The 23,252-nt window shown below is 40.6% G+C and overlaps 2 protein-coding genes across 11 annotated transcripts; one reads left to right on the forward strand and one right to left on the reverse strand.

Moving 5' to 3' along the window:
- Positions 1-1,093: 1,093 nt before the first annotated feature.
- PBLD (phenazine biosynthesis like protein domain containing) lies at positions 1,094-14,708 on the reverse strand. The gene is made up of 9 exons (XM_072339515.1): positions 14,576-14,708; positions 12,574-12,673; positions 11,345-11,443; positions 10,857-10,966; positions 10,671-10,700; positions 10,078-10,166; positions 8,770-8,948; positions 7,023-7,085; positions 1,094-2,299 (listed from the first exon to the last, which is right to left on the reverse strand). Exons 1-9 carry the CDS (start codon positions 14,657-14,659, stop codon positions 2,187-2,189), a joined length of 867 nt encoding a protein of 288 aa, XP_072195616.1. The 5' UTR covers positions 14,660-14,708; the 3' UTR covers positions 1,094-2,186.
- Positions 14,709-15,160: 452 nt separating this feature from the next.
- HNRNPH3 (heterogeneous nuclear ribonucleoprotein H3) lies at positions 15,161-21,516 on the forward strand. Of its 10 annotated transcripts, none has more exons than XM_072339505.1 (10): positions 15,176-15,350; positions 16,178-16,313; positions 16,814-16,952; positions 17,480-17,667; positions 18,034-18,120; positions 18,238-18,353; positions 19,255-19,390; positions 19,650-19,730; positions 19,813-19,899; positions 20,197-21,516. In XM_072339505.1, the coding sequence occupies exons 2-10, from the start codon at positions 16,196-16,198 to the stop codon at positions 20,271-20,273; spliced, it is 1,029 nt and encodes a 342-aa protein (XP_072195606.1). In that variant the 5' UTR covers positions 15,176-15,350; positions 16,178-16,195; the 3' UTR covers positions 20,274-21,516. The 10 variants fall into 10 exon arrangements, with proteins under 10 accessions (XP_072195614.1, XP_072195606.1, XP_072195610.1 ...); XM_072339509.1 differs by having other exon boundaries at positions 15,209-15,350; positions 20,162-21,516; XM_072339511.1 differs by having other exon boundaries at positions 15,209-15,350; positions 17,480-17,622; positions 20,162-21,516.
- The last annotated feature ends 1,736 nt before the right edge of the window (positions 21,517-23,252 follow it).

The raw sequence follows: 23,252 nt of genomic DNA on the forward strand, positions 1-23,252 counted from the left end.
TGCTCTTTTTCTTGCCACGCTCAGCAGCCTTGCTTGCTTTGCATATGGCTGCATGTTTAATTAGCGATCCTTCTGTAAGTGTCTGCAATTAGCACAATGATGATTAATAAAATAACTCCTTTAAAGCTCAATTTAGGCAGCAGAACTGCACAATAAGGTATAATTAATTCATCATTAATTAATCATGGCTGATTAACTAATCTGTTGATTAAAAACACATTACTGCATAGTTTCCCACCTGAGCTCCGGTGATTTTTCTATCCAGAACTGAAAGAGACTAAGTAGTAGTAAACCATTAAAAAAAATGCATTAAGCAGCAAGTTTATTCATTTAGTCAGGAAATTTAGATAGCAGAGATATATAAAATTTCCCAGCCTTTGTTCATTATTAGCCCCCCTGGGAAAGTGAAAAAAAAAAAGAAAGAAAAAAAAGTACTATTTGTTAAATGTCAACAGATGAACAATAATTGCTTTTTTAGATCATTTATATTCTTAAAGAGGTGGGTTGTTGTTTTTTTGAAAGCATCTCAGACAATGGACTAGACTCACGCTTTTATAAACCAGACTAAAGGAGCAAATGCAGCAAAACAAGCTTGCAGAGGGGCTCAAGCAGGTCTAAGGCACTAAATGGAAAGAGGTGATTTGCTTTATGAGAAGACAAGGTCAAGGTGACTGCAAAATATGCCACTGCAACACTGATGTTGAGCTGCCTCCACTGCAGCTCCTTGCCTCCAATGATTCCATGTTTATAGATTGTACATCAGGTCCCTGAACTTCAGCTAGCCTGAATAAAGAAGAACATACATTTCAATGTGGAGATTTCTTGCCGCCTATTTCTTAAGCTTTGTGGTGCATTTAAATCATGTACTCAATAAGCCCTCTACAGCGACAATAACAAGGAACTTATGTTTTAAATAAGTCCTCGGATTTTCAAGTTGTTATGTGCCCCCAGATACTTGGGCTTCTGTGAGTTAAAAGTTGTGTTGAAATTCAAAATAGCTGAAACTACAATAATTTGGCACAGCTACGATCCTCAGCATTTATGAAGGACTGTACATAAGATTCAACTGTTCCCACACTGTGACAACACCTCTGAAGTCAAGAAACATGATTCTTTATTTTTCAGCGATGCCCAGCAATAGGACTAGAAGCAATGGGCACAAACTGGAACATCTGAAGCTCCATCTGAATGTGACAAAGAACTTTGTTACCATGAGGATGACAAAGCACTGGAACAGGCTGTCCAGAGAGGTTGTGGAATGTCCTTCAGTGAAGGTAATCAAAACCCACATGGATGCTTTCCTGTGCAAGACACTGTAGGGAACCCGCCTTAAAAGGGGATTGGATTCTATTAAGGAATTAATACCAAGTTTAGGAAAAAAGTGACCTGAAAAGGAAAACAGAATTTCAGCTGAAGTAACTCAGTTACTTCACATATTCCTAATAAAACCCAGAGAAAGATAAGAACAATAAGGGAAAAAGTTGAAGCAGCATGTTCAATGCAGAACATTAGAGAAGAAACTTTTAATTTAGGAGTAAATCATTGGTCCTTCAAAAGTAACCGACATTATAGTAATCAATAACAACTTCTTTTTTTCAGTTTTTTAACAGTCCTCAGGGTATCACTATGTCAATCTCTTAAATTTGTTGTAAATATGAAGTGCTGAATAAGCAAAAGTACTGTAAGTCACAGCAATAACATCGACACATGAAAAGTACTGTTCATAAAAGAGCTACATTTCTAAACCTTTTGTATTTTCTTTAGGTTTTAATTCAAGCAAATCAATAAACATAAGAATCATCTCAAATGTGGCAGGGAAAGGAAGCTGATTATAGTCAGTTTGATTGTTTTGTCACATAAAGAAGTTTATAAATCAATCCAGGAGATCAAGTGGCTTTTAATGTGGAAAAAAAGAGAATTATTTAAGAGCAGAAAAATAAGAGGGCTGTCCTTGGACAGTTTCTGAGATCAGTTTACACAGGAAATCCTGAGATGAAAATTAAGGAAACGATATCAGGGGTCTTCAAGATTGAAAGTGAACATTTTCAAGGAACTTTTAAGAATGGACAGTAAGTAATCAAAGATTATAGAGGACAGCAGTAGTTCACTGCCTAAAACTAAGATATAATCAACACAATATGAGTAATGTAATGGTGTGATACATGACACTGTTAGTGTCAGTTTCTTCATAAAGTCAAGTTTCCTTTTAATACAATAGCAAATTGCCCCGCAATTTCAACTCTTCCATTATCATGAAGTGAAATCTTCAACTCTCCTCCACGTCGAGAACATTGAAAAGCTAAATGGAAACAAGAATAACACGAATCTAGAGTTAAAATGTTAGTATTACAACTCAATTTTTATAAAATGCATGAAAATTCAGGCTAACGTATCCTCTGTCTCCTGAAAGCAAGCATCAACTGGGCAATCACTGTACCAGGGACAATCTGGGAACATTGTCTTTCCAACTCAAATGATTCTATGAATTTCCTCAGCAGTCTCCTACCATATCTTATTGATGCACCTCTAACTGATGCCAGAGTCAATGATTCTGTTCTGTGGGTGCTTATTCTGGTCCTATTCAACCTGATCTAGCTGTCGATGTCCCTGCTCATCCCAGGAGAGTTGGACCAGATGGACTTTCAAGCTCCCTTTCAACTCAAATAATTCTCTGCTTCTATGCTTTACAGATGAAGATTAACTGACTACCTCAGACTAGAATTTGACATAGGGTCTTAACAAAGTGGCATGTAATAGCAAGTAATGAAGGATGGCAGTTTACTGGGATATAATGAACTAAGTCTTCTTTGTACAACTAAATATGCCTTAATACACACCCATTTGTTGGATAGACCATTTCCCTAGCCAAGAAGGAAGAATATTATCAGCATAAGAGGAAAGAAACACTCCATAGGTAGTGAACTAGAACTAGACACTAGGTTCAAAGAACACGTTTGGTTAATGAGTAAGTAGAGCTGAAGTAACCGGCAGAAAAAGTCTGCAAAGAGACATAGATGCTGCTTCAGCTGTCACAAACTGAGACAGAAGTCTTACATAGACAGGAACGAATTTATATAACTTCAGGATTTATATAATCCTTGATATATCATTTGATACACTTGGATAAAATTTACTGATAAAAGCTTTCCACTGATTTATAATCACAAATCTAATTTTTTTAATGAAACTGTTTATAGTCATATTCAGTTGAGAAGATAATGCTTAGCATGCTGAGTCTGCAGTCTTGTTTCAGTCCAATGTTAGTTGCATAACTACTTGATCAGAGAGCGGCCTGGTTAGGATGGCATCTGGCAAAGGTTAGAGTTTCATACTGTTTTATTTTTGTAAAAGGCTGCAAATGGATGGCAATTCCCTGATGTTCAGAGTCTCTCTACTTAATGAAATTCCAACTGCAAAAGTTGTTCAAAGCTAAAGGGAACGTGGTATCCTAATTTGTAACTGGGTAGAGATTGTATTCAGATCACGGCAGTGCACGAGATCTCTAACAGATGGTATATATACTGTACACTGTCAGACCATTTCTTAGCCACAGATGACAAGAAAACTCTTACTTATATAAGAATATCATATCTCAGACAAAGCAAAGGCCACCAAAACAGTGCAAATAGGAGCTATATGACTGCTGTGGATGCTTCCTGGTCTTTTCTATTTATAGAATTACCAACTAAATTATTTCTAATCTTAGAGGTTGGTTGGATTCTGCTTTTCCTCCTTCAAATGTGAAACCAATGCTGTCTGTTTCATGGCAGGCTTATTAATTTGATTTTGCTGTATTTTGTTTTATTTTTAAAGAAACCTGCCAAATAAAAGGGGAAGAATATCACAAAGATTTTGCTCAAGACTACATGTAAATGATATGTGAAAAAGAATACATTCTAAAACAACAGTGAATTCTATCAAATCTATCTTTCCAGTTAATTTCATAATTTAAAAACTATGATTGTAACTGTGCAGAACTCTCTACTTCATGAATCTTTGAACAAGAAAAAAACATAGCTAAGATAGATTTATTCTTCCATGAAGCCATTTCTTCACAAAATATATATAAAAGGAAAAATGAGTGAAGCATCTCACCTGGTAAAAAGACTGGAAAATCTCTTTGTAGTTAATGGGAGTGGCTGTTGTTTGACAGTTCGGTTTAATAAAGATAGGAAGAGAACCCAGACACAGGATATTATGTCTGATACTTCAGCAGAGATGTAGCTGACCTCCTCCTAGAGGTCACAATACCCAGAAAGAGCTGATAATAAATTTAATGTTCCTCTTTTTTTTTCGTATACAATTTCATATCTCATCTATTTCGGAACTAGAAGACTTTCAATTTTAAATGGAAGAAAACCTTCATTCTTGCAACAAAAGATATTGCAGAGGCACCACAGAAGTTTCTAAATAGTCAAAAGATGCTTTTACTTATTAACCTTCGGTGGTACATTATCTTGACTGCCACCAGCTTTTCTAAATAATCACATCACAAATGTAATTCACTCCAGTAATACCTGGTAATCTTCCACGCACACGGAAGGAAAAGTTTTTTCTGAACACATGTAAAAAGCACAGGTTGATAAGATGTCATATGAATTTGTCCCCTTTAAATCTGTTTTGTATTATTTCCATCACACACACACCAAAAAAATAAAAAAGACTGAAGGCATTGACGGCAGCAGTGAGAAAGGACTATTTGTCTATTAAAATACTGACAGCCAGCCTGAGAACAAGGCTTGTGAGCCAGGAGCACTCCTAGAAAGGCACAGCTGGCTTTACTGAGACTGAATGCCTCAGAACTGCGGACATCCTGAAAAAGCCATCCATAATGGAAAAATAAGGAACTGTAAATGCAAATTATTGTCAGGAGAAACAGGAAAACAACCTGAGACAGTAGGAACCAGCAACTGGTATCAGACACTTTAGCCAAAAGAAAAGAAAGTGGTGGGGAAAAAGTAAAATGTTATCAGAGAGAACAGGCAGCATCATGCTAGCTATACTAGCTGTCTCAGGTGAAAAAAGCTAGCAGCACTGTACACTCTAAAGATGTGGTGTCCTACACAACCCTGTGTCTGTGACATTAAAATCTCTTATTTTCTAAGCAAAATAGAGCCTCTCTGAGAAGTTCCTGTATTGCACAAACTTGTCCTTTTCCTAGATTTCCTAAACAGACCAAATTTTTGCTGGGAATGACTCCAAAAGCCCATGACACAGATCATCTTTGAAGTGAGACTCTGTCTATAACTTATACTGTCCCACTTGTGGGGGGGGTCAATCTCTTCTTATTTAGACCCGTCTGAGGTCTATTTGACACCCACTTCTGGGACTGGTTTGACAGCACTCACTACCAGTAACGTTCTAAATATATGTGCAGATGTAGGCAACCAACAGTAAGCATATTTGTTATTTTACTAGTGAGAGATTTTTAGTAACCTGCAATACCAGAATATGTATTTGCTGCTGCTGTATTAATCTTATACAAAATGCATACACTTTCATTCTTATTAAGAAATCATAATAGGTTGATATACAGTTGCATTACTAATCATAGGTATAATCTTCACTGGTGATTTGTCCTCAAGTAGCGAAACAGAAAATAAAACTAATGTGTCTTTGTATATAATAAGATATAAATCTAACCAATCAAACCTAAGCTTATCAGTCTCAAAAAACGTTTGGTCTCAGACTCATTTGGCTAAATATAGGAAAGATTCTATTCAAGGTAGCTGTTTGTTGTAAAAGGCACTTACTTTAGGGAACAAGGAATCCTATTAAGGATCCAATCTCTGTTTTAGACTAAGTGACAAGAATCATGTCTTCAGTAACAATCCCAAAAGAATAGTATTTCTACAACCACCATCACCACCCTCCAAGGGAACCAGAGGGTTGTGGGGGTATTTCACACTGCTTCTGTTCTTCCACTTTCCAGCAAAGCAACCGAAATGTGAGAAGTGAAGGGGCACTCAGTGCTTCTCTATCTAGTCTTCTTAAGTGTAACCATTTCTCCCAGGTTTTCTTCCCCCATCATGGTGTCATCTGCTTAACAGTAAACATGTGATCTACTACGCCTATCTTTTCCAAAGACAAAACAATTATCAGTAACAAATCTGCTCTTTCACTTAAGATCTGGTCATTTCAAAAGTAGAACTGCAAATCATACTTGTCACAAGCAAATGAAGTTGCCAGTGCCTATGCACCTTGTCTCCATTTAAATACTTAATGTTAGATACATCTGAATTGACTACCTTTTATTACATCCATTCCTGCTACCATGTAAAACATCATCATCGTAAGAAAACCAATCTTCGTACAGAAGAAAAAACTGTACCATAAAGTACATCCCTTAAGTGCAATCCGAATGTACCATCTCTTCTTATCTAGCTATAAAAAAGTACTAGCTATTTTAAATCATGAGTTTCCTAAAGAACTCACTGAAGAGATTAATCCTGAGTAATTTCCCTCTAAAAATCCCTAAATGAGAATCAGAATCATATTTTTTCCATCTCAACATAAACGCGAGCGGAAAGGAAAACACTGTTTAGGAGCTGGACTCAGTGATCCTTAGGGCTCCTATCCAACTCACGAAATTCTGTGATTCCATGATTCTAAATTGCACTGGGAAGTATATACATTATAAATGATCATACTGACTGATTCCTCTTCCCAATAAGAAAAAACAAGCCATAAGGAGCAAGGAGCGAAGTCCAACTCAAACCATACAGTGAACACCAACTAAAGCTCACCACTCTTCAGTCATGATAAAAGGTCATAACAGTAAAAATACAAAAGTTGAGAGCAAAAACCAACCACAGAGTTATGATCCACACACTTCAGATTCCCTGTTGGCATAATATAGGAAGGAAAGCAGTTTCTTAAGGATTACCTCCCAGGCACAATTTTACTGTTCAAGTTGAGAAATAGATAAGGAGTTATTGCAATACTTTGGATTGCAGTAAATATGTATTATTATTATTTTTTTAAATAGATGAACAGCATTACAAGAAAACAATTCCTCTTACCAAGCATTTCTTTCTTTCCCAGCTGCTCTGACCAGTAGCTGCTTAAAACAGCATGGGCAGATCCTTAAAAGAAATTGGAACAAAAAGTACAGACTTAGAATCACTATTTTATAGAGCGTTACTATTTTATAGAGGTTATGTTCAAAATGCAAATTCCATACACAAATTGAATGTCCCATGTGTGTACTTAAGAGTAAAAATGCTTACAATTTTGCAAAGCAAACAGAACTTAAGGCTCCTGCATTTCGTTTATTTACAGTCAAGCAGTATTACTTCCTCATCCTCTGATTTTGCCTAAGGGCTTCATAATTAGCCTCAGGATTAACAGGTAATACAAATTAAAACATTTGAGCCCAAGTATCGACTTCTGGTAAACAAGTGAGCTTTCCTAATAACTGAATTTCAAAACATTAAAACTCAGTAACATTATTCATTTAAACAGTATTTTAGTCAGTGGAACAAATAAATACCCACGAGAAAAAAAACTGAATGAATGTTTGGATATTTTTTAAGACTAGGAACAGGTGGATAGATGTCACTATGGAGAAAGAAAGAATTCCCTCTCCTAACAGTTTTCACAAACAAAACTGTTTGTCTTTCCTGTAGTCTTGATACCATTAAGTATCAGGACTTTTGAGGTCTTGCTACAGCCTCTGGAAAACCAACTTATTGCATCCCAAAGGCCATCTTAAAACCCTAGAATAACTTCTCAGATTCATGTTGTTTCAGTGCATATCAGGTGACAAGAGCAAAGATGTTCTGTTGAAAACCCAGATGCAAAACAAGTGTTGTTATCGGGGCTCAGGGACACCAGGACATACAATGATTAAGGAATTTTTCCAGAAGAAAGGTAATACAAAGTCATAACACTGTTAAAAGTATAACTCAGCAATACAGTGGAGAGGTTGTTTCTATAAAAAGATTTACAGATGCAAGACAAGCAGCTATGAGCTATAATGAGCCTAGAATCAAAAAGGTTCAGAAAACATCCAGCTTTTCCTATATAAGAATAATCAACAAGTCAGATACATCCACCAATCTGCCTCCTGGCTGTAACAGAAAAGCAGGAGTGGAAGTTTAAGAAATAACTGAAACACGTGGCTTATATTTCCTCATAAAACCTTCAGCTAGAAGTGCTAGAAGTACAACCACCACCACTCCAATAAAGAATGTTTTTTATTCAGCAAAAAATGTGCCTTTTTTATCAAGTTCTCAGCAGACTAATAATTAATCTGTGATTACCTTGTATCTAAGCAAATAACAGTACCTTATTCTGCAGCAAACATTATCACAGAACATAAAAGAAACAGTCAGAGAACTAGAATTTCAGCCTCTAAAACTATAACTAGCTAAGTTCGTATTTCTCATAGGACTGAGAACATCCACAATAAAGAATAGAGGAGATCTCAGCTGAATCACCACAAATACAAAACCATGACAGAAGCATATGCGAACTTCTTCTGTAGTACCTGCTGAACTGCACAGTAGTCTTTTGCTATTCTCTAATTGTAATACATCAGGAAAAAGTTATGAAAAAAGAGGCAGGAATATCTGGACTGATGACAGCAAGAAGCTGAATTTTTCTGAATGAGTTTGGAATCGATAATGAAAGTTTTCCTGCTGTCCACAGTATCTTTTCTAATAAAGTACATTTTTATTTGATGTATAAAGGCACATTAATCCAGTTTAATAAACACCTTTACACTGAAACAAGTCTGAGTCATTCACCATGCATGTTCTCACACACCTGTAACAGGGTCTTCCAGCACGCCGTACCAAGGTGCAAAATATCTGGAGTAAAAATCATGGCCTTTGTCTTTTCCATTGGACTTTCCCTTCAGAGTGAGTATGAGTCCTTTCACTTTTCCAGTTTTTTCAGCTGACAGAAAACGCTGTGCGCTCACTTGCAGTTCTTCCAGCGCAGACCTTGAATTTAATTACAGAATTAAAATTAACATGAATTTAAGTTTTGAAAGGTATCAGAAAAGCATGAAATTGTCTTCCCTGAACTCTCAAAATGGCCACAGTAGTGTTAGAGTAGGAAGATCCCTAGCATTGTTCTCCCAACATCACTTGACATAAGACTGCCCAGAACGCATACAGTACTAGCGAGAAACCATGCATTTCCTATCTAATTGTGAAAACAGAGTGCCCAAGAATAGAGCCTCCAAAAACACACACTTTCATTTTAGCATTTTCATCACAGGAAAAAACAAACAAACAAAAAAAAAACATTTCATCACTATAGAATGCAAAAAATAAGCATTCCACCTACTTTCTGAATAAGCAAACAGTTAATACTACTCAGATCAGAGAATTCTAAGGCACTCTACAACTGGCTCAATTCCGTAAGTTGCAGATACTTCCCTAAAAAATGACACTTTGGAAGAGTAAAAATGCTGAGTACTCAGCTGAGAATATTTGTTATTTGCCCATTAGCTCATGCTATAGCCAGTAGTTAGGCCAAACTTCAAGTAAAAACAATTGCAATTTGACCTGATTAAAGAAGTCAAATGCAGACAATATGTATACAAGTCATGCTTAACAATGCAATTCAGGTCTCCAAGATTAACAAATGCTGCAAAATGACTTGAATTGGAATTTCCTCTGTAAAGCTACTTATGATGCTGTAAAGTATGTGTAAGCAGATTAATCAGCCGGGCATATGAACCCACAGCATTCTGTCAGCACACCCTGTCTCACTAAGTGCACCTGTACAGCTGTGCAACTAATACTTCTTCAGCTGGGAAACAAGACCCCCAGTTTCCTGTTCAGCCCACTTTTGACTCAGAGGATTGGCAAAAAGACACCACTATGAAAACTGTTTCCTACACCTCCCTTTCTTGAAGACAGTTTTCCAACTAATCTTGTTTAGCTTTGCCAATTCCTTAAGCTCACAGGGAAGATTAAAGAATTATTTAAGGTGGAAGTTTAAATTTGTGTTTTCAATCTCCGCCTGTTTCAAAAATAGATAAGTGAGCCGTGCATGTAAACAACAGTGGCTAAACAAAAGGCATCGGTTTCTGAACACCTGCTTCAAAATAGTACCAGGTACCTTTCATAAGCATCACTGAGGCGGACCAGGAGTTTCTTTGTGTCAGGAGAATAACGGAGATCTTGAACAATCATGTCACCAGTGGCAACCTGGTGCAAAAAATATAGTTAGAGAAACAAAGATTGTCACTAGAAAATAAAATATTTACTTACAGTTTTCCTACAACAACAAAACCTCCACTAGAATAGGGCTTATGCAGTGTCCTTCGTGCAACCCTCCAGTATGTGACAAGCAAGAAAAACAAATGCACTACATGCATGACTGGGTATGAGTAGGTGCTGAGAGCTCTGTGTGTGTCAACTTGGAAAGAAATCCAGGGACTAAGAACAGGGCAAGGACACTGGACTGCCCTCACACGCATACAGCAGGCTGAAAGTGCCCATGAAATACTGACATTCCAGCCAGCAGAAGGCAAAGTTTAACTGCAGCATATTGGAGAATTTCATCTCCTGAACAACAGGGCTCGGAGCTTTCTGTTTTGTCCATCTCTGTGCAGCGTACCTCAAGCAACGTGAATTTACCACTTTCCAGCCATTCTAATACGTAACTATAGCTCATTTAAATGCATTTCTAAGAGAAAATCTGTTATTTACCTTTATTAATTCTTCTACTTCCTGAAGTCCCTAAAGGAAGAACAAAACAAAAAACAACTGTGGAACATGGAGTGCTTATATGAATATATCTACCCAAGTAAAAATATGTAGATATATATTCAAGCACACATACAAGCAAATCTACACTTTCCTTGAAAGCCTTTTATGAATAAAACTCTGCCTAACCTGTGGGTAGGTTGAGTAAAGCGGTAAGTCCAGCACAATATGGTCCTTCTCTTGTCTTGTTTTCAGTTCCCCGCTCAGGGTCACAAAAGTAAGAACTGAGTTTGGGTTTTCTAGAGACAGAACATTGCAACAGCATCAAACATAAGAATTTGAAATTAATTATAATAGCTCTTAAAGTAACCCAGTATGTTCAAAAAAGTGATGCAGCTAAAAATCTAAGAATTACAGTAAACTTGTATTGCAAGGCAAAATTCCCAGATGACATTTGTATACTCAGCACTGTTCTTTAGGGAGAGAGTGGGGCATCAGAACAAGTGCAGGCATAAGACTACAGCCTGACAGCAGCTGGTAAAATAAAATACCTGAGGTATCTCCACACTTGTTCTCTAAATGTTCTGAAGGCTTCATTGTACAAAAAAAGGAGATTTTCTTAATTAGAAACAATTTTCATGACATCTACTGTAATAACAAATAGCTTGTAAGCCTACTTTTTATGTGAAATAAAACAGCAGCTGAGGCAAGTGTAGCATGACCACAGAGAGGAACTTCATTGGCTGGGGTGAACCATCGGAGTCCAAAGCAGGAACCTTAAAAATAAAGGTTTTTTTTTTTAAGTGGAATTGTGTTTTTTTTTTTCTTTTAAATTTATTTCTACATTTTCTTTGAATTAATGACATTTCAGTCAATCAAAACTCATGATATAATCAGTCTTGGTCTCAAAGGCCCCTACAACTCTCCTTGTATTGCTTTTTGGAATAGCTATTTGCTCTCAGACCCTTCTGCAGCTGGTGTCTACTCCTCACAGAGGAAAGCTACTTTGTTGCAAGAGCAAAGAATTCACTCATCAGGGAAAGCTCTCTGCTTAAAAGCATAAAAACAAACCCTTATCCGCATGAGTGAAACAAGGCATACCAAGGGTTTTGCTGGCATAGTGGAATCCACACCACAGCTACATCAGTCATAAATCACTTTGCTTAAGCCACCAGTTGGTAGTGGCAAAAGACAAAAGTGTGCTAAGCCTTCATCTTACTAAAAATCCTATTCCTATTAGTTGTTTCAAAAATAGAATCTAAGAGAGTGAGCTAATACAGTACCTTAACCTAAAATGGAACATCAGGCTATAGCCATGGCTGCAAAGTGAGCAGGTTCGACAAGCTGATTCAGCTGAGAACTACTCCAGCAAGCAATTCTGTGTGCAATTTCAGGTTCCTCAGTTTTGCTGGAAACCTGTTTGTTCCAGGACCACCTCCACAGTTTCTGAGACTTTGTGGTAACCTCCAATAAGAGATGATTGAACAGCCAAGCCAGATTCTACTCCCTTTGCAGACCTTCATGTATAGAATAAGCTTTGTGCCTCTATTCTCCTGCTTGTACAACAGAATTATCTCAGGAGATAATTAGCAGGAACATAAGTATCAACAGCAGGACCTTTGCATAGCACTTTCAGGAGACTTTCTGTACACAACCTGCTTATTTCGCAAAAGGCACTAAAACAAATGATGGGATTTATGAGTAATGTTTGTGTACTGTAAAACGAATTGGAAAAGCTGAATAAATGAATCTACGTGCAAAAGGCTTAATATTATTATTAAAAGATGTATTACAACTCCGCAATTTTTCTTTTGCTGTCTTATGCATTAGCAACATTCCTTATAAATGTACCCATAGTTTCTCCCTGCTTTTTCTGAGGCTCTGGAGGGTAAACAGAGCCACTCACTTTTGGTAAAGTCATCCGTAGGGCGCAGCTTTCTGATGAAGGCAGTTTCTGAAAGGTTCATTTCTGTTGCGATTCTTTGGTGCAAATCTTCATCCAAGTCCTAACAATGACACGACAAACCCATTTAAAAGCAGCCCATAATAAAAAAAAAAAAAAAAGCAGAATCAAACTTGCTTTCAAATCAATTCAGTCACCTCATTTTTGTGCTACACTAAAGCAGATTCATTTGTAGTTCAACATAGTTTGATGAAAAAAAAAATAAAAAAAAATAACCTTGCAGCATAAAATAGTCTAACTAGTAGTTCAGTCACTGTGGTAACATGGGCATTTCCCACAGCTGGTCTGTAAGCTCACAAATCCCTGAACGACATGGGGGATAGTTACAAAATGCTAAAGTCAGACATTCCAGGAGGAACATATCTTCCATTTTGATTAAAGGCACAACAAGAAGACATTGCAAACAACCTAAAAATAGCTACAACTCTCCTTTTTCCACTCTGAGAAACCCATGCTAGCAGGCGGAATGCTGCAACACCAAGGGCAATGGCCAAGGCAGTTTATCAGCACTTACTGCTGTACCCTCAAGGTTACTCATTGAGCAACAGGAACAACATGCTAAGTCAGTAAAAGTAGGAATGAGAAACTGAACTGAAGGAAGAAACGTGCTGGAGCTCGCTGCGCTGGTGGGAGGGCACATGAGGTGTAGCGACAGGAGAAGCTGTTACTTCACTCTTGTCCCTTTCTGGTCACACAGACTGGCCAGGTTCGAGAGTCTGGTCTATAAACGCTAACATGTATAACAAAATGTACTTAGTGGACCAGTCAAATTCAACCTCGGATGGACTGAACTTCGCTCTGCTAACTTGACTTTTTTCCCTTAATGACCTTAATGCTTTGAACCAACGATCCCATGTTATTGATACAGAACAGTTAGTGACAGGCATAGCAGACCAATCCTTCCGTGGTGAAATCTATACACTGAGACAACATTCTGACCTTTTACAGTCTCTCCTTTACCCCAGGAAAGCACTGCTACAAAAATACCAAATCAGAACAAAGAGCAGCCAACATTTTGCTGAGATTAATAGAATTTTATTGAAATACTGCCATCATGTGGCACTTCTGAAGCTCGGGAAGGGTTTGCATCACCATTCCTGCTAAAGCAGCTGTTGAGGCTTGGAAAGGAACAGAGAACAGAAGCAGTGCTTACTGCTCCATATGTTCTTGGAGCTCAGAATAACATTAATTAGAACTTCAGCTTTAGTGACCCTGAAGCCTCTAGTCTGTAGAGGAAACGTTAAAACCTCAAATGCCATAGGCAATACAGAAATCACCTTCTGAACGTATTAACGTCGTCAAGTAAAACTAACATAAAAGCACAATTAGAAGTCTACCAGTTTAAGGTAAGTGCATTCAGAGAGAGTGTGTTCAGATATTACATAGCAAAAAGCAGCACTGAAGTGAGATGCTCTGTGCCAGCTTTGCTGCCTTGGTAAGCGTGATACGCGGTATGAGATCTGCTGGGGATCAGGAATAGCTGGGTAGGATCCAGAGGGCCAATGTGACTAACAGACTGCTCCATTTACTTCCCCATTCTGAAAGTTTTCATCAAGTGATACCACACAAATAAGACCAGGCACATACGTTTCTAACCTGGTCTAATAACTGGTTCTGGGGGTAGTGAATGAATTAGCACCATCTGCTCAGAACCTTCACAAGAGGGACTGCATTCGGATGCAGCACAAGCGCCGTGCAACCTGCAGTAAAAGCTGGCTGTCACAGGACGCAGTGACTCAGTCACAGGACTGACGTGTCTCCTTTCTCTTCCGCAGGAAACAAACAAACAAAAACCCATCTCATTCGAAAGGAAAGCGATAAGCAGTACCCGTTATCACTGCAGCAGCCCAAGGCAACCTCATTCTCCAGAGCTCGGGTCAAGCACGGCGAACACCGCCGCTGCAGCGCCTCAATAAAGTGCTGTTCGTTTCTTTTTTAAACTTACATTTTCGAGCAGACAAACCGCCGCGGGGTTTCCACAAAACGGCCGGCTCGTAAAGGCGTCAACCGTGAAAACGGGGACCTGCATTGCCGCAGCGCTTCCCGGCCTTTGCCCCGCGCTCCCTATCGCGCCCTGCCTCCAGCGCGGCCCCACTTATGCTCCCCCAGCGGCAGGAGGAGCCCGCTCGTCACTTCCGAGGCTGCAGAGCCGGTACCGCGTACCGCTCCCTCCTCCGTCCCTCGCTCCGGGCCAATCTGAACCTTGCACGGCTTTGCCGCAGCCATACAACCGAGGGGAAGCCAGCAGCCCGGCTTTCCCATCTCCCTTCCCCAGCCGACGCCGGGAGCTGAACGGAGCAGCACCCGACGGGCCGCCGACCCCTCAGCGTGTGTGAGGCGCCGCCTGCGTGAGGAGCTCGGCGGGCCGCTGCTGGGGGCGGCGCGAGCTCCTGCCGGCTTGGCGCCAAGAGCCCGCAGCGCGCGAACACAGCACGCGCACCGAGCGCTGCTCCGCCGCACACGTGAGAAGAGGGAGGAGGCGCCGCCTGCTCGCCGCGCATGCGCCGCCGGCCCTTGTTAGCAGAGGCGCGCATGCTCCGCTCCCGTCCGGGCGGGCCGAGGCGTGGGGCGCTGCTATCGCGATAGCCGCGCGGTCGGGGCGCCATCCTGCCAGCGGCGGTTGCGTAGGCTCCTGCCTGCTGGCCGCTTGGAGGCGAGGGGCTTCCTTCCCGGCAGCGGCTCCCGCTGGGACGCGTGTAGGAGCGTGCGAAGGTCTCCCGGTAAGCGTGGGGAGACTAAGAAAGGGAGGGCCGCGCCGGGCCGCGGAGAGCCCTTCTAGGCCGCCCGCAGGGCGCCAAGGCAGCTCGGGGCCGCGCGGCCTCGTGCGCGGTGCGGCCCGTGTTGGAGGGGGGCGGCCCGGCGGTGCGGGTGGGGGAGGGGCGGTGCGGCTCGCGGAGCCTCGCTTCTGAGCGGCCGCCATTTTGAGTGCGGGAGCCCAACGCGGCCGCAGATCCGACGAGCCTCAACGGCGTGCGGCGCCCGAATCCCGGGTCGGGAGAGAGGGAGCGCGGCGGCTGTTCCGAAGCAGAGAGAAGGAGGTGGTGGTGGTAGCGGTGGCGCGCGTGGCGGGGACGGTGGCGGAAGGGGGGCCGGCTCGGGGAGGCGCGGTAAATGGCGGCGGAGCGGGAGGGAGCGCCTCCTCCTCCCTCCGAGAGAGGTCGTGCGGCGCTGTGTGGCCGCGCGGCCGCTTCGGTTCGGGATTAACGGCCGTGGTTCCAGAAGGGGCGAAGCAGCGCGAGCGCGGCCGGGGGAGGCCGTGATGGCAGACAAAGGCGGGCCGGCGGGCGCGCGCGGTGCGGTTGCGGCCCTTGTGCCGGCACGACGCCAGGGACAAAAGGGGACGGGCCGGCTGCGCGCCGCATCAGCCCGAGCATTGCTGCCCTGCCCGGTACCGCCGCATCCACGTGCCTTAGGTACCAGCGAGGGGAACTGGAACCTCTCCGGGGAACTGAAGGAAATATGTTGTTTTTCTTTAAGGAAGGGGGAACTAAAGCCTGTGTGGAATCGCGGGATCTCAACCTTGCCTTTTTTTTCCCCTTTTTGGTAGCGTTTGATTTAGACAAAAATGGACTGGAGTGGAAAGCACAACGGGCCCACCGATACAACCAACGATGGGACGGTGGTGCGGCTCCGCGGCCTGCCCTTTGGTTGTAGCAAGGAGGAGATCGTTCAGTTTTTCCAAGGTATCTCTAGTATAGTCAAAGCATAAAGACTGTAAAAGATAAGTCGATGCTTTGCAAGCCCGTAACTGGTAATGCCCGGTAGTGGGGTGGAGGGGGGATTGTTTTAACGTGAATTGCCTCGAGTAAGGTGTATGCCCTGTTCAAATGACTGTAGACGTAGTAAAGTTGAATACATGTCTTAATTTAGTCGAGGTGGTGAATGTATTATGACTATAATCTGTACGCTAGCGTTTGGAGCGGTTAAATTGCTTGATTGGTAGCTTTGTTTTCTTCGTGTAACCTAGGTGGGTGTATGTGCGCATAGTTAAAGCAAAACGAGTATGGCTAAATCCATAAATGTTTAATGAAAGATCGTGGGCTTGTATTGTTGGGTGATGGGGGAACTGAAGAGTTTTTTTTCGTTGTTATTGTTTAGATGCTTTAAGTATTTTCTACAGATGGGAATGTTTCAGCCTTTAACACTGTTCCCCTTGATGGGGTTATTTGTCCTTGGGTTAAAGGGTTGGAAATCGTGCCAAATGGGATAACATTGACGCTGGACTACCAGGGGAGAAGCACAGGGGAGGCCTTCGTGCAGTTTGCTTCAAAGGAGATAGCAGAAAATGCTCTGGGGAAACACAAGGAAAGAATAGGGCACAGGTGGGGATGGAGAGTTTGGGATGGTGTTAAATCGTTATTTTTGGGGGTTGTGGGACAGTAATGCTTTTGGGGGGCTGGGGACTATTATACGGAATGGGGTATTTTAAAAGCATTTTTATAACTGATCCTAAATTGGGAAATATGGTAGATGTGGGGGGTGGGGGAGACAGTATTACTCTGTGTAGATTGCTAAACTTAGAATGTTGCCTCAGTCGTTTTTCGTGTAGGGGGATTTGTGCTAAGTGCTGCCATAGCCAGACATTGTTTTTCAACAGTATGTTTCTCATACTGGAAAGACATGTTTTTTTATTTAATTTCTACAACTAGAATTTTCACGTTGTAATTTTTTGCCATTGTAAAGTTTTACTTTGATACACTTAAAGACTCTTAACGGTTTTGAGGAGGAACTTAAGTTCTGTGGTATCTGTAGTCATTTTTATCACATCGTATGCTTAGTTATTTTTCTACTGTTCAGACAGCTTCTACGCGCATTCTTATTTCTACCTTGAAAATCCTCTCTTGTTTAGATACATTGAAATCTTCAAAAGTAGTAAGAGCGAAATCAGAGGATTCTCTGACATGCCGAGAAGAATGATGGGACAGCAGCGACCTGGACCATATGATAGACCATTAGGAGGAAGAGGGGGTTATTATGGAGCTGGGCGTGGAAGTATGTATGACAGAATGCGTCGAGGAGGTGGTGGATATGACGGTGGTATGTTTACCTAATGATAGAGGTTCTGTTGTCAGTTTCATGTTTCTGACGTCTTTGTCAAGAAATAAAGAAATGGCAGGAGCTTCCTGTTAGGTTGGACGTGCTTCTCCAGAAGGAATTTTGTTACTTGTAATGTATGAAAGAAGAAAAAAAATGCAGCTTATTATTTAAGTGTAATGGATGTTACTAGAAAACTGTTTTCAGCAGAATTGGGCATCCCTGTTGGATGTCAGTTGAGAAACGTGTGTTTAACGCTTTGCTGTGGCACTTCTGGGTGCCCAAAGACTGAAAAATTGACTCTTGTGCATCAATTTGTGATCTCTCTGTAGTAATGTCATCGCTCTTGTCTTTCTGTCAATTACATAGGATATGGTGGCTTTGATGATTATGGTGGCTATAATAACTATGGCTATGGAAGTGATGGCTATGATGACAGAATGAGAGATGGGAGAGGTAAAAAAAAAAAAAAAATTAAAATAAATATATTAAATAAATATATTAAATTATATATAGAAACAAAGACCCAAAGGGGTGCATGTGTGTCATTTTTCACTTATTTTTCTTCCTTAGGCATGGGAGGACATGGCTATGGAGCTGGAGATGCAGGTTCAGGTTTCCATGGTGGCGGTCATTTTGTTCACATGAGAGGACTGCCTTTTCGAGCTACAGAGAATGATATTGCAAATGTAAGTAAAATAGCAACATCAAGCTTTCTAAGAGCAAGAATTCCTGTGTTCTTTTTTTCCCTATTCCAAACTTGCTTATGGCTCCAGTGAGTGCTGGATAGCTATTAACTGAAGTCTCAAGTCACTTATGCAAGTTCTGCAATCCTTATTACGTAGTGAGGCTTTTAAAGATAATGTTTATGATAAGGTAAGGTTACTGAGGAAGGCAGCTGGATTACATTTATTCCTGTATGCTTTTTCATTTCCAGAAGAAAAAAAAAGATGTGAAATCTGTATTTTCATAAGACTCGGAAGGCTATTTAAGCTTAACTGAAGATAGTAGTATTATTTTTTGGAAGAGTGATAGTAGATGTGAAACTCTGATGATGGGTTGCACGTTTGTATGTTGCCACGAGCCTTGTTTTAGGAAGACAAGGTGGGAAACCTGCATGGAGCTGTGTTTGCTCGGAGTGGAAGGCTCACGTTTACCTATAAGAGTTCAGATAAAGAACTTGCACAGAATTTCAGGAATAATGCACCGCTGTATCTTTCTAATAACTGCTGTAGGAAGGAAGAGAAATCGTCCTTTGAGACCCATATCTGGTTCTTTTTCCTCTAAATGAAGTAATGATGTTCCTTTTCTAGGGTGGCATTATATTATAGCACGTTTATTGAAGAGAGGTGTGTAGACAAGTATTTTTGTTTGCACCTCTGTTGTAAAGAGTTCCTCAAGCTCCGTAGCTGGAGTATTTACATGATAGAAACTTCTGAGTAATAACTTAGACACAAGTAATTAAATTTGTGTGACAGGATGAGAGAAAACTAATACAGTGCTTCATGAACAGCTGGGACACCAGAAAACATCTGGCTTGAATTCTAAATCCATTTAATCTTTTTTTTTTTTCTTTGTTTTTATTTCTAGTTCTTCTCACCATTAAATCCTATAAGAGTTCACATTGATATTGGGGCAGATGGAAGAGCCACAGGCGAGGCAGATGTGGAATTTGTAACACATGAGGATGCAGTAGCTGCTATGTCCAAGGATAAGAATCACATGCGTGAGTGTTGCGTTTAAATGAGGGTTTAACTGACTCGATTTCAGTAGGGTGTAGATCAGTACAAGGGTTCAAAATGAAGTGACAGTGCTTTAAATATAGTACTAATCATGGAGTTTTTGTTGATGATCAGAACATGTAGATTGATCATCTCAAATTGATTTCTTGTGGACTTCCAACTATTGTATGCAGGGTAGTTGTTTGTTTTGGGTTTTTTTACTGTTTTTGAATCAAAATACAAAGTAGATTTTATCTCCTACAGAACATCGATACATTGAGCTGTTCCTGAATTCAACTGCTGGAGGTGGTTCTGGAATGGGCGGCTATGGCAGAGATGGAATGGGTATGCATCATTTCCAGATATGGCTTGTTTTGCAAAACATGATGGAGTTCAAGGCTCTTACAGTGCACCTTCTGCTTTTCAGATCAAGGTTATGGCTCTGTTGGTAGAATGGGAATGGGTAATAACTACAGTGGCGGTTATGGAACTCCTGATGGCTTGGGCGGCTACAGTAAGTAGATATTCTGTTTTAAATGGGATTTATTTGTGATTATTTTGCAGTGTCTGGGTGGGATTTGCAAGGGTGGGTTTTGTGGGCTGGGAGTGAAGGGAAGGGAGTGACTTAAATTGTAAATTGCTGGGGCATTTTTTTGTAATTTGGCTATTGCAAGAAATGTTTCTTTATAAAAATAGTGCTAAAGTATTGTTCTAGTATATTTGAGATGGTGCTGAACAGTTTTTTATTACCCATCACGTTTTTTTCTCTTTTTAAGGTATGTATACGTGACCTTGTGTCAATTGTTTGCAGGTCGTGGCAGTGGAAATAGTGGAGGATACTATGGGCAAGGCAGTATGGGTGGAGGAGGATGGCGTGGGATGTATTGAAGGATAGCCTTGCTTCTACAAAATACCCTGGAAGAAACAACAGTCTCTGGTCTACTAGACTTTCTTACAAAATTTTAATTTCTTTTGTATTTTAAGAACTTTATAATGACTGAAGGAATGTGTTTTCACAATATTATTTGGTAAGCAAGAGCTTGTGATGGGAAAATCTGTTTTCTGTAGGTTTTATTTGTTGCATACTCTGACTTTAAATAAATTTTTATATTCAAACCACTGATGTTGATACTTTTTATACTAGTTACTCCTAAGGATGTATTACATATTCAAGAATACAATTGGTTTGAGATGTTGTACTATGGTTCAATAAAGGTGGTTGTACTGTAACTCCTATGAACACTGAGTTCTATGTACTCTTGGTGTAGTAAATGAGTTTGATAAATTCTCTTGTTTAAGGGGAAAAGGGTAGATGAATAGTTAAGCTTATTTGGTAGCAATTCTTCCTAAGTCTTTTTTGATAAGTTGTATGTGATTTCTCAACATGGCGTTAAGCTCAGGCTGTGGAGGAGTCATAGATCCAGCTTTTCCTCCCTGTAATATCAGCGTCAGCTATGCTCTTCAAGTGATGCGGTTGCACAAATGCATAGTTCCCAAGTTCTGTCATCCACACCACCAGGCTACAACTGTTGGCTTCCATGCTTTGCTGTAGCACTCTGAACTCTTTTCAAACTTAACTTGCAACGCTGTTGCTAATCAAACACTAGCAAATAGGTTGAATGCTAGCAAATTGAAGGTACATTTGCTTTCTTCTCAACCTGCTTTGGGAAGGCAATTATTTGAAGCAGCCAGGATTTTCCTAACAGTTGTTTCAACACCATTGAGCTTTTTTTTTTTCCCTGCACATAGCTGATCTGTCTGTATTTGTTCAAAACATGGCAACCATTATATGAATGAGCTTGTTAGAAGCCAGGCATCTCTGAAATGCAAACTGTAAGCCCAATATTTGTTAAGTGACACAACCCCAACCACATTGAAAGGGTTTTTTTTTTTTTGTGCATTTGTGACATGTAAGATGTGTAAGAAACAATTGTTTGAAGACACTTACTTAACATACCTGATGTGTAATAAGGTATTTATTCTTTGAGCCAGTGTGATCTCCCAGATTAACTGCTTTGTCCTCAACACCTCCCTTAAAATGTCAAATGTGATCTTTCTTGGGTATTAAAGTCTGTCACCTGTTTTGCTAGTACTGTGTTTATATATATGTAATAAATGTCTTGCTCTGGGAGATAGTAGAATGGAGTTTATTTCACTAGAGAGTGTGTGCTTGTGTCAACGTTATTGGAAGCAATAGCAGCAGGGCTCACCTGCCATGGGAAGTATTCCAAATACTGAAGTATGGGGACAGAGAAAGGGGAAGAAAGATGACTTGAAGTCAGCACAGTAGTGATGGTGCAGGGCTCTGTTTCAAGCTGGTGCTTGCAGTAAGTAGTGCATTCTTAGTTGGTGAGGGCTGTATGTCTTAAAAAACTGGGATAACTAAGGGTAGGACAACAGTTACTCCAGTTGCAGGATAAAATACCTTACAGTGAGGTGGAGTACATCTACATCTGACAGATTTCTCTATCAGCTACCTAAATAGGTATCATAGCTCTGATCTTTCCTCAAGTATACTTTGCATTCTGTTTTCTGAGAAAGAACACTTAATACTGATTTAAGACTGACATACCTGAGAACAAAATGGGGTCGCACTTCAACCTATTTCACCAAGAAAGTTCCCAGAAGTCATGCTGAATCTGAGTCTTGAATAATGCAGCTCTGTTCAGGAGAGTGAATGCCTTATGCCTGTCCCGTCCCTACTTACACATCATCCTGTAACGAGAGCAGCATTCAGTACAGACCCTTTAAGGAACTTCAGTGTTTAACTGTTCTGAGAAGACAAAACAAGATCTTTAGAAGTTTATAGTTGTTGTATGTAAAGTTGAAACACTTGCTGCAAAGCATAGTTCTTTTAAAGTGGTTGGTTATCCACTGAGAAGTACAATCACCTCTGTGATGAATGCTGGCCATCAGATGGATTTTCCTCTGCTGTCAGAGGAGATCCAAGTACATTAACCACCTTTGCAAGAAGGTGAGACAGCTCATACAACCATTGGGGGGTGGGAGGGAGGAGAAGCATATTTTCTATTTGTTAATGCCCTTATATTGTTAAGTTAGAAGGAAATTGGCCCCCTAAATAAAAAATAGAATGCTCTGATACTTTGGGAACGATTACCATTTCTTTGGAGGTACCCATTAGGTACACTGCAGACCTTTCTATACTTGGAAGTATACGAGGAAGATTATTTAGAAATGCAAGATCATCTGTCACAGAACAAAGGTTTATAGAAAGACAAAATTGCTGTTATTAATGGAGTAACAGTAGCGTGGTCCAAAAACCTGCTGAAAGTGGGCCAGATACACAGCTTGATGCCAAAGGATGCCACCTGGAACACTATACAGCATTCACCATTTTGCTCAAGGCAGCAATTTCCCTTCACATAAAAGCAGCCCAAACAGGTTATATACCATTCAGTGACACTTTTCCACTTAAGCAGCATGGTACAGGGGAATGGAAGAGTTCATACTGCGGCAGTAGATAACTGACTGCATCTGTACATTACGGAAACTCCAGCCCTGGCGGTAACTGCACTATATTCTTATTTTAAACAGCTGCCTATTTTAAAGGCTTTTTGTCCAATTGCATTATTTTTGAAAAGATACTGCAGCAGGACTGAGCAGCAGCACGCTGTACAGCAAACAGTTTGCCTTCAGACCAGCCCTGCATAAAAAAAATACCCACTTCAAAACACTCTCAGATCAGCGTGCCTTAATGAAGCAAGCAAGCAGCACTCCATTACATAATTAGCAGGGCAGCTCCCCCATTGCCCAACACAGGCAGAGACTTTAAGCAACACAAGCAAGCCAATAAAACATTCCAAGTATTCTGCACTGCAGATATAAACAGTGACGTTACTCCCATCA

The sequence above is a fragment of the Excalfactoria chinensis genome, chromosome 6 (assembly GCF_039878825.1).
Source record: "Excalfactoria chinensis isolate bCotChi1 chromosome 6, bCotChi1.hap2, whole genome shotgun sequence".
Taxonomy (NCBI): Eukaryota; Metazoa; Chordata; class Aves; order Galliformes; family Phasianidae; genus Excalfactoria; species Excalfactoria chinensis.

What these genes read in the sequence shown, in the direction of transcription:
- HNRNPH3 (XM_072339505.1), top strand. Translation starts at nt 16,196, where the DNA reads ATGGACTGGAGTGGAAAGCACAACGGGCCCACCGATACAACCAACGAT. An exon ending in CAAGGATAAGAATCACATGC is followed by an intron (nt 19,391 to 19,649) that starts GTGAGTGTTGCG and finishes TATCTCCTACAG; the next exon opens with AACATCGATACATTGAGCTG. An exon ending in TGATGGCTTGGGCGGCTACA is followed by an intron (nt 19,900 to 20,196) that starts GTAAGTAGATAT and finishes AATTGTTTGCAG; the next exon opens with GTCGTGGCAGTGGAAATAGT.
- PBLD (XM_072339515.1), bottom strand. Translation starts at nt 14,659, where the DNA reads ATGCAGGTCCCCGTTTTCACGGTTGACGCCTTTACGAGCCGGCCGTTT. An exon ending in TACGGATGACTTTACCAAAA is followed by an intron (nt 11,444 to 12,573) that starts GTGAGTGGCTCT and finishes TTTATTTTTAAG; the next exon opens with GTTCCTGCTTTGGACTCCGA. An exon ending in GCTGGAAGACCCTGTTACAG is followed by an intron (nt 7,086 to 8,769) that starts GTGTGTGAGAAC and finishes ATTTCTTTTAAG; the next exon opens with GATCTGCCCATGCTGTTTTA.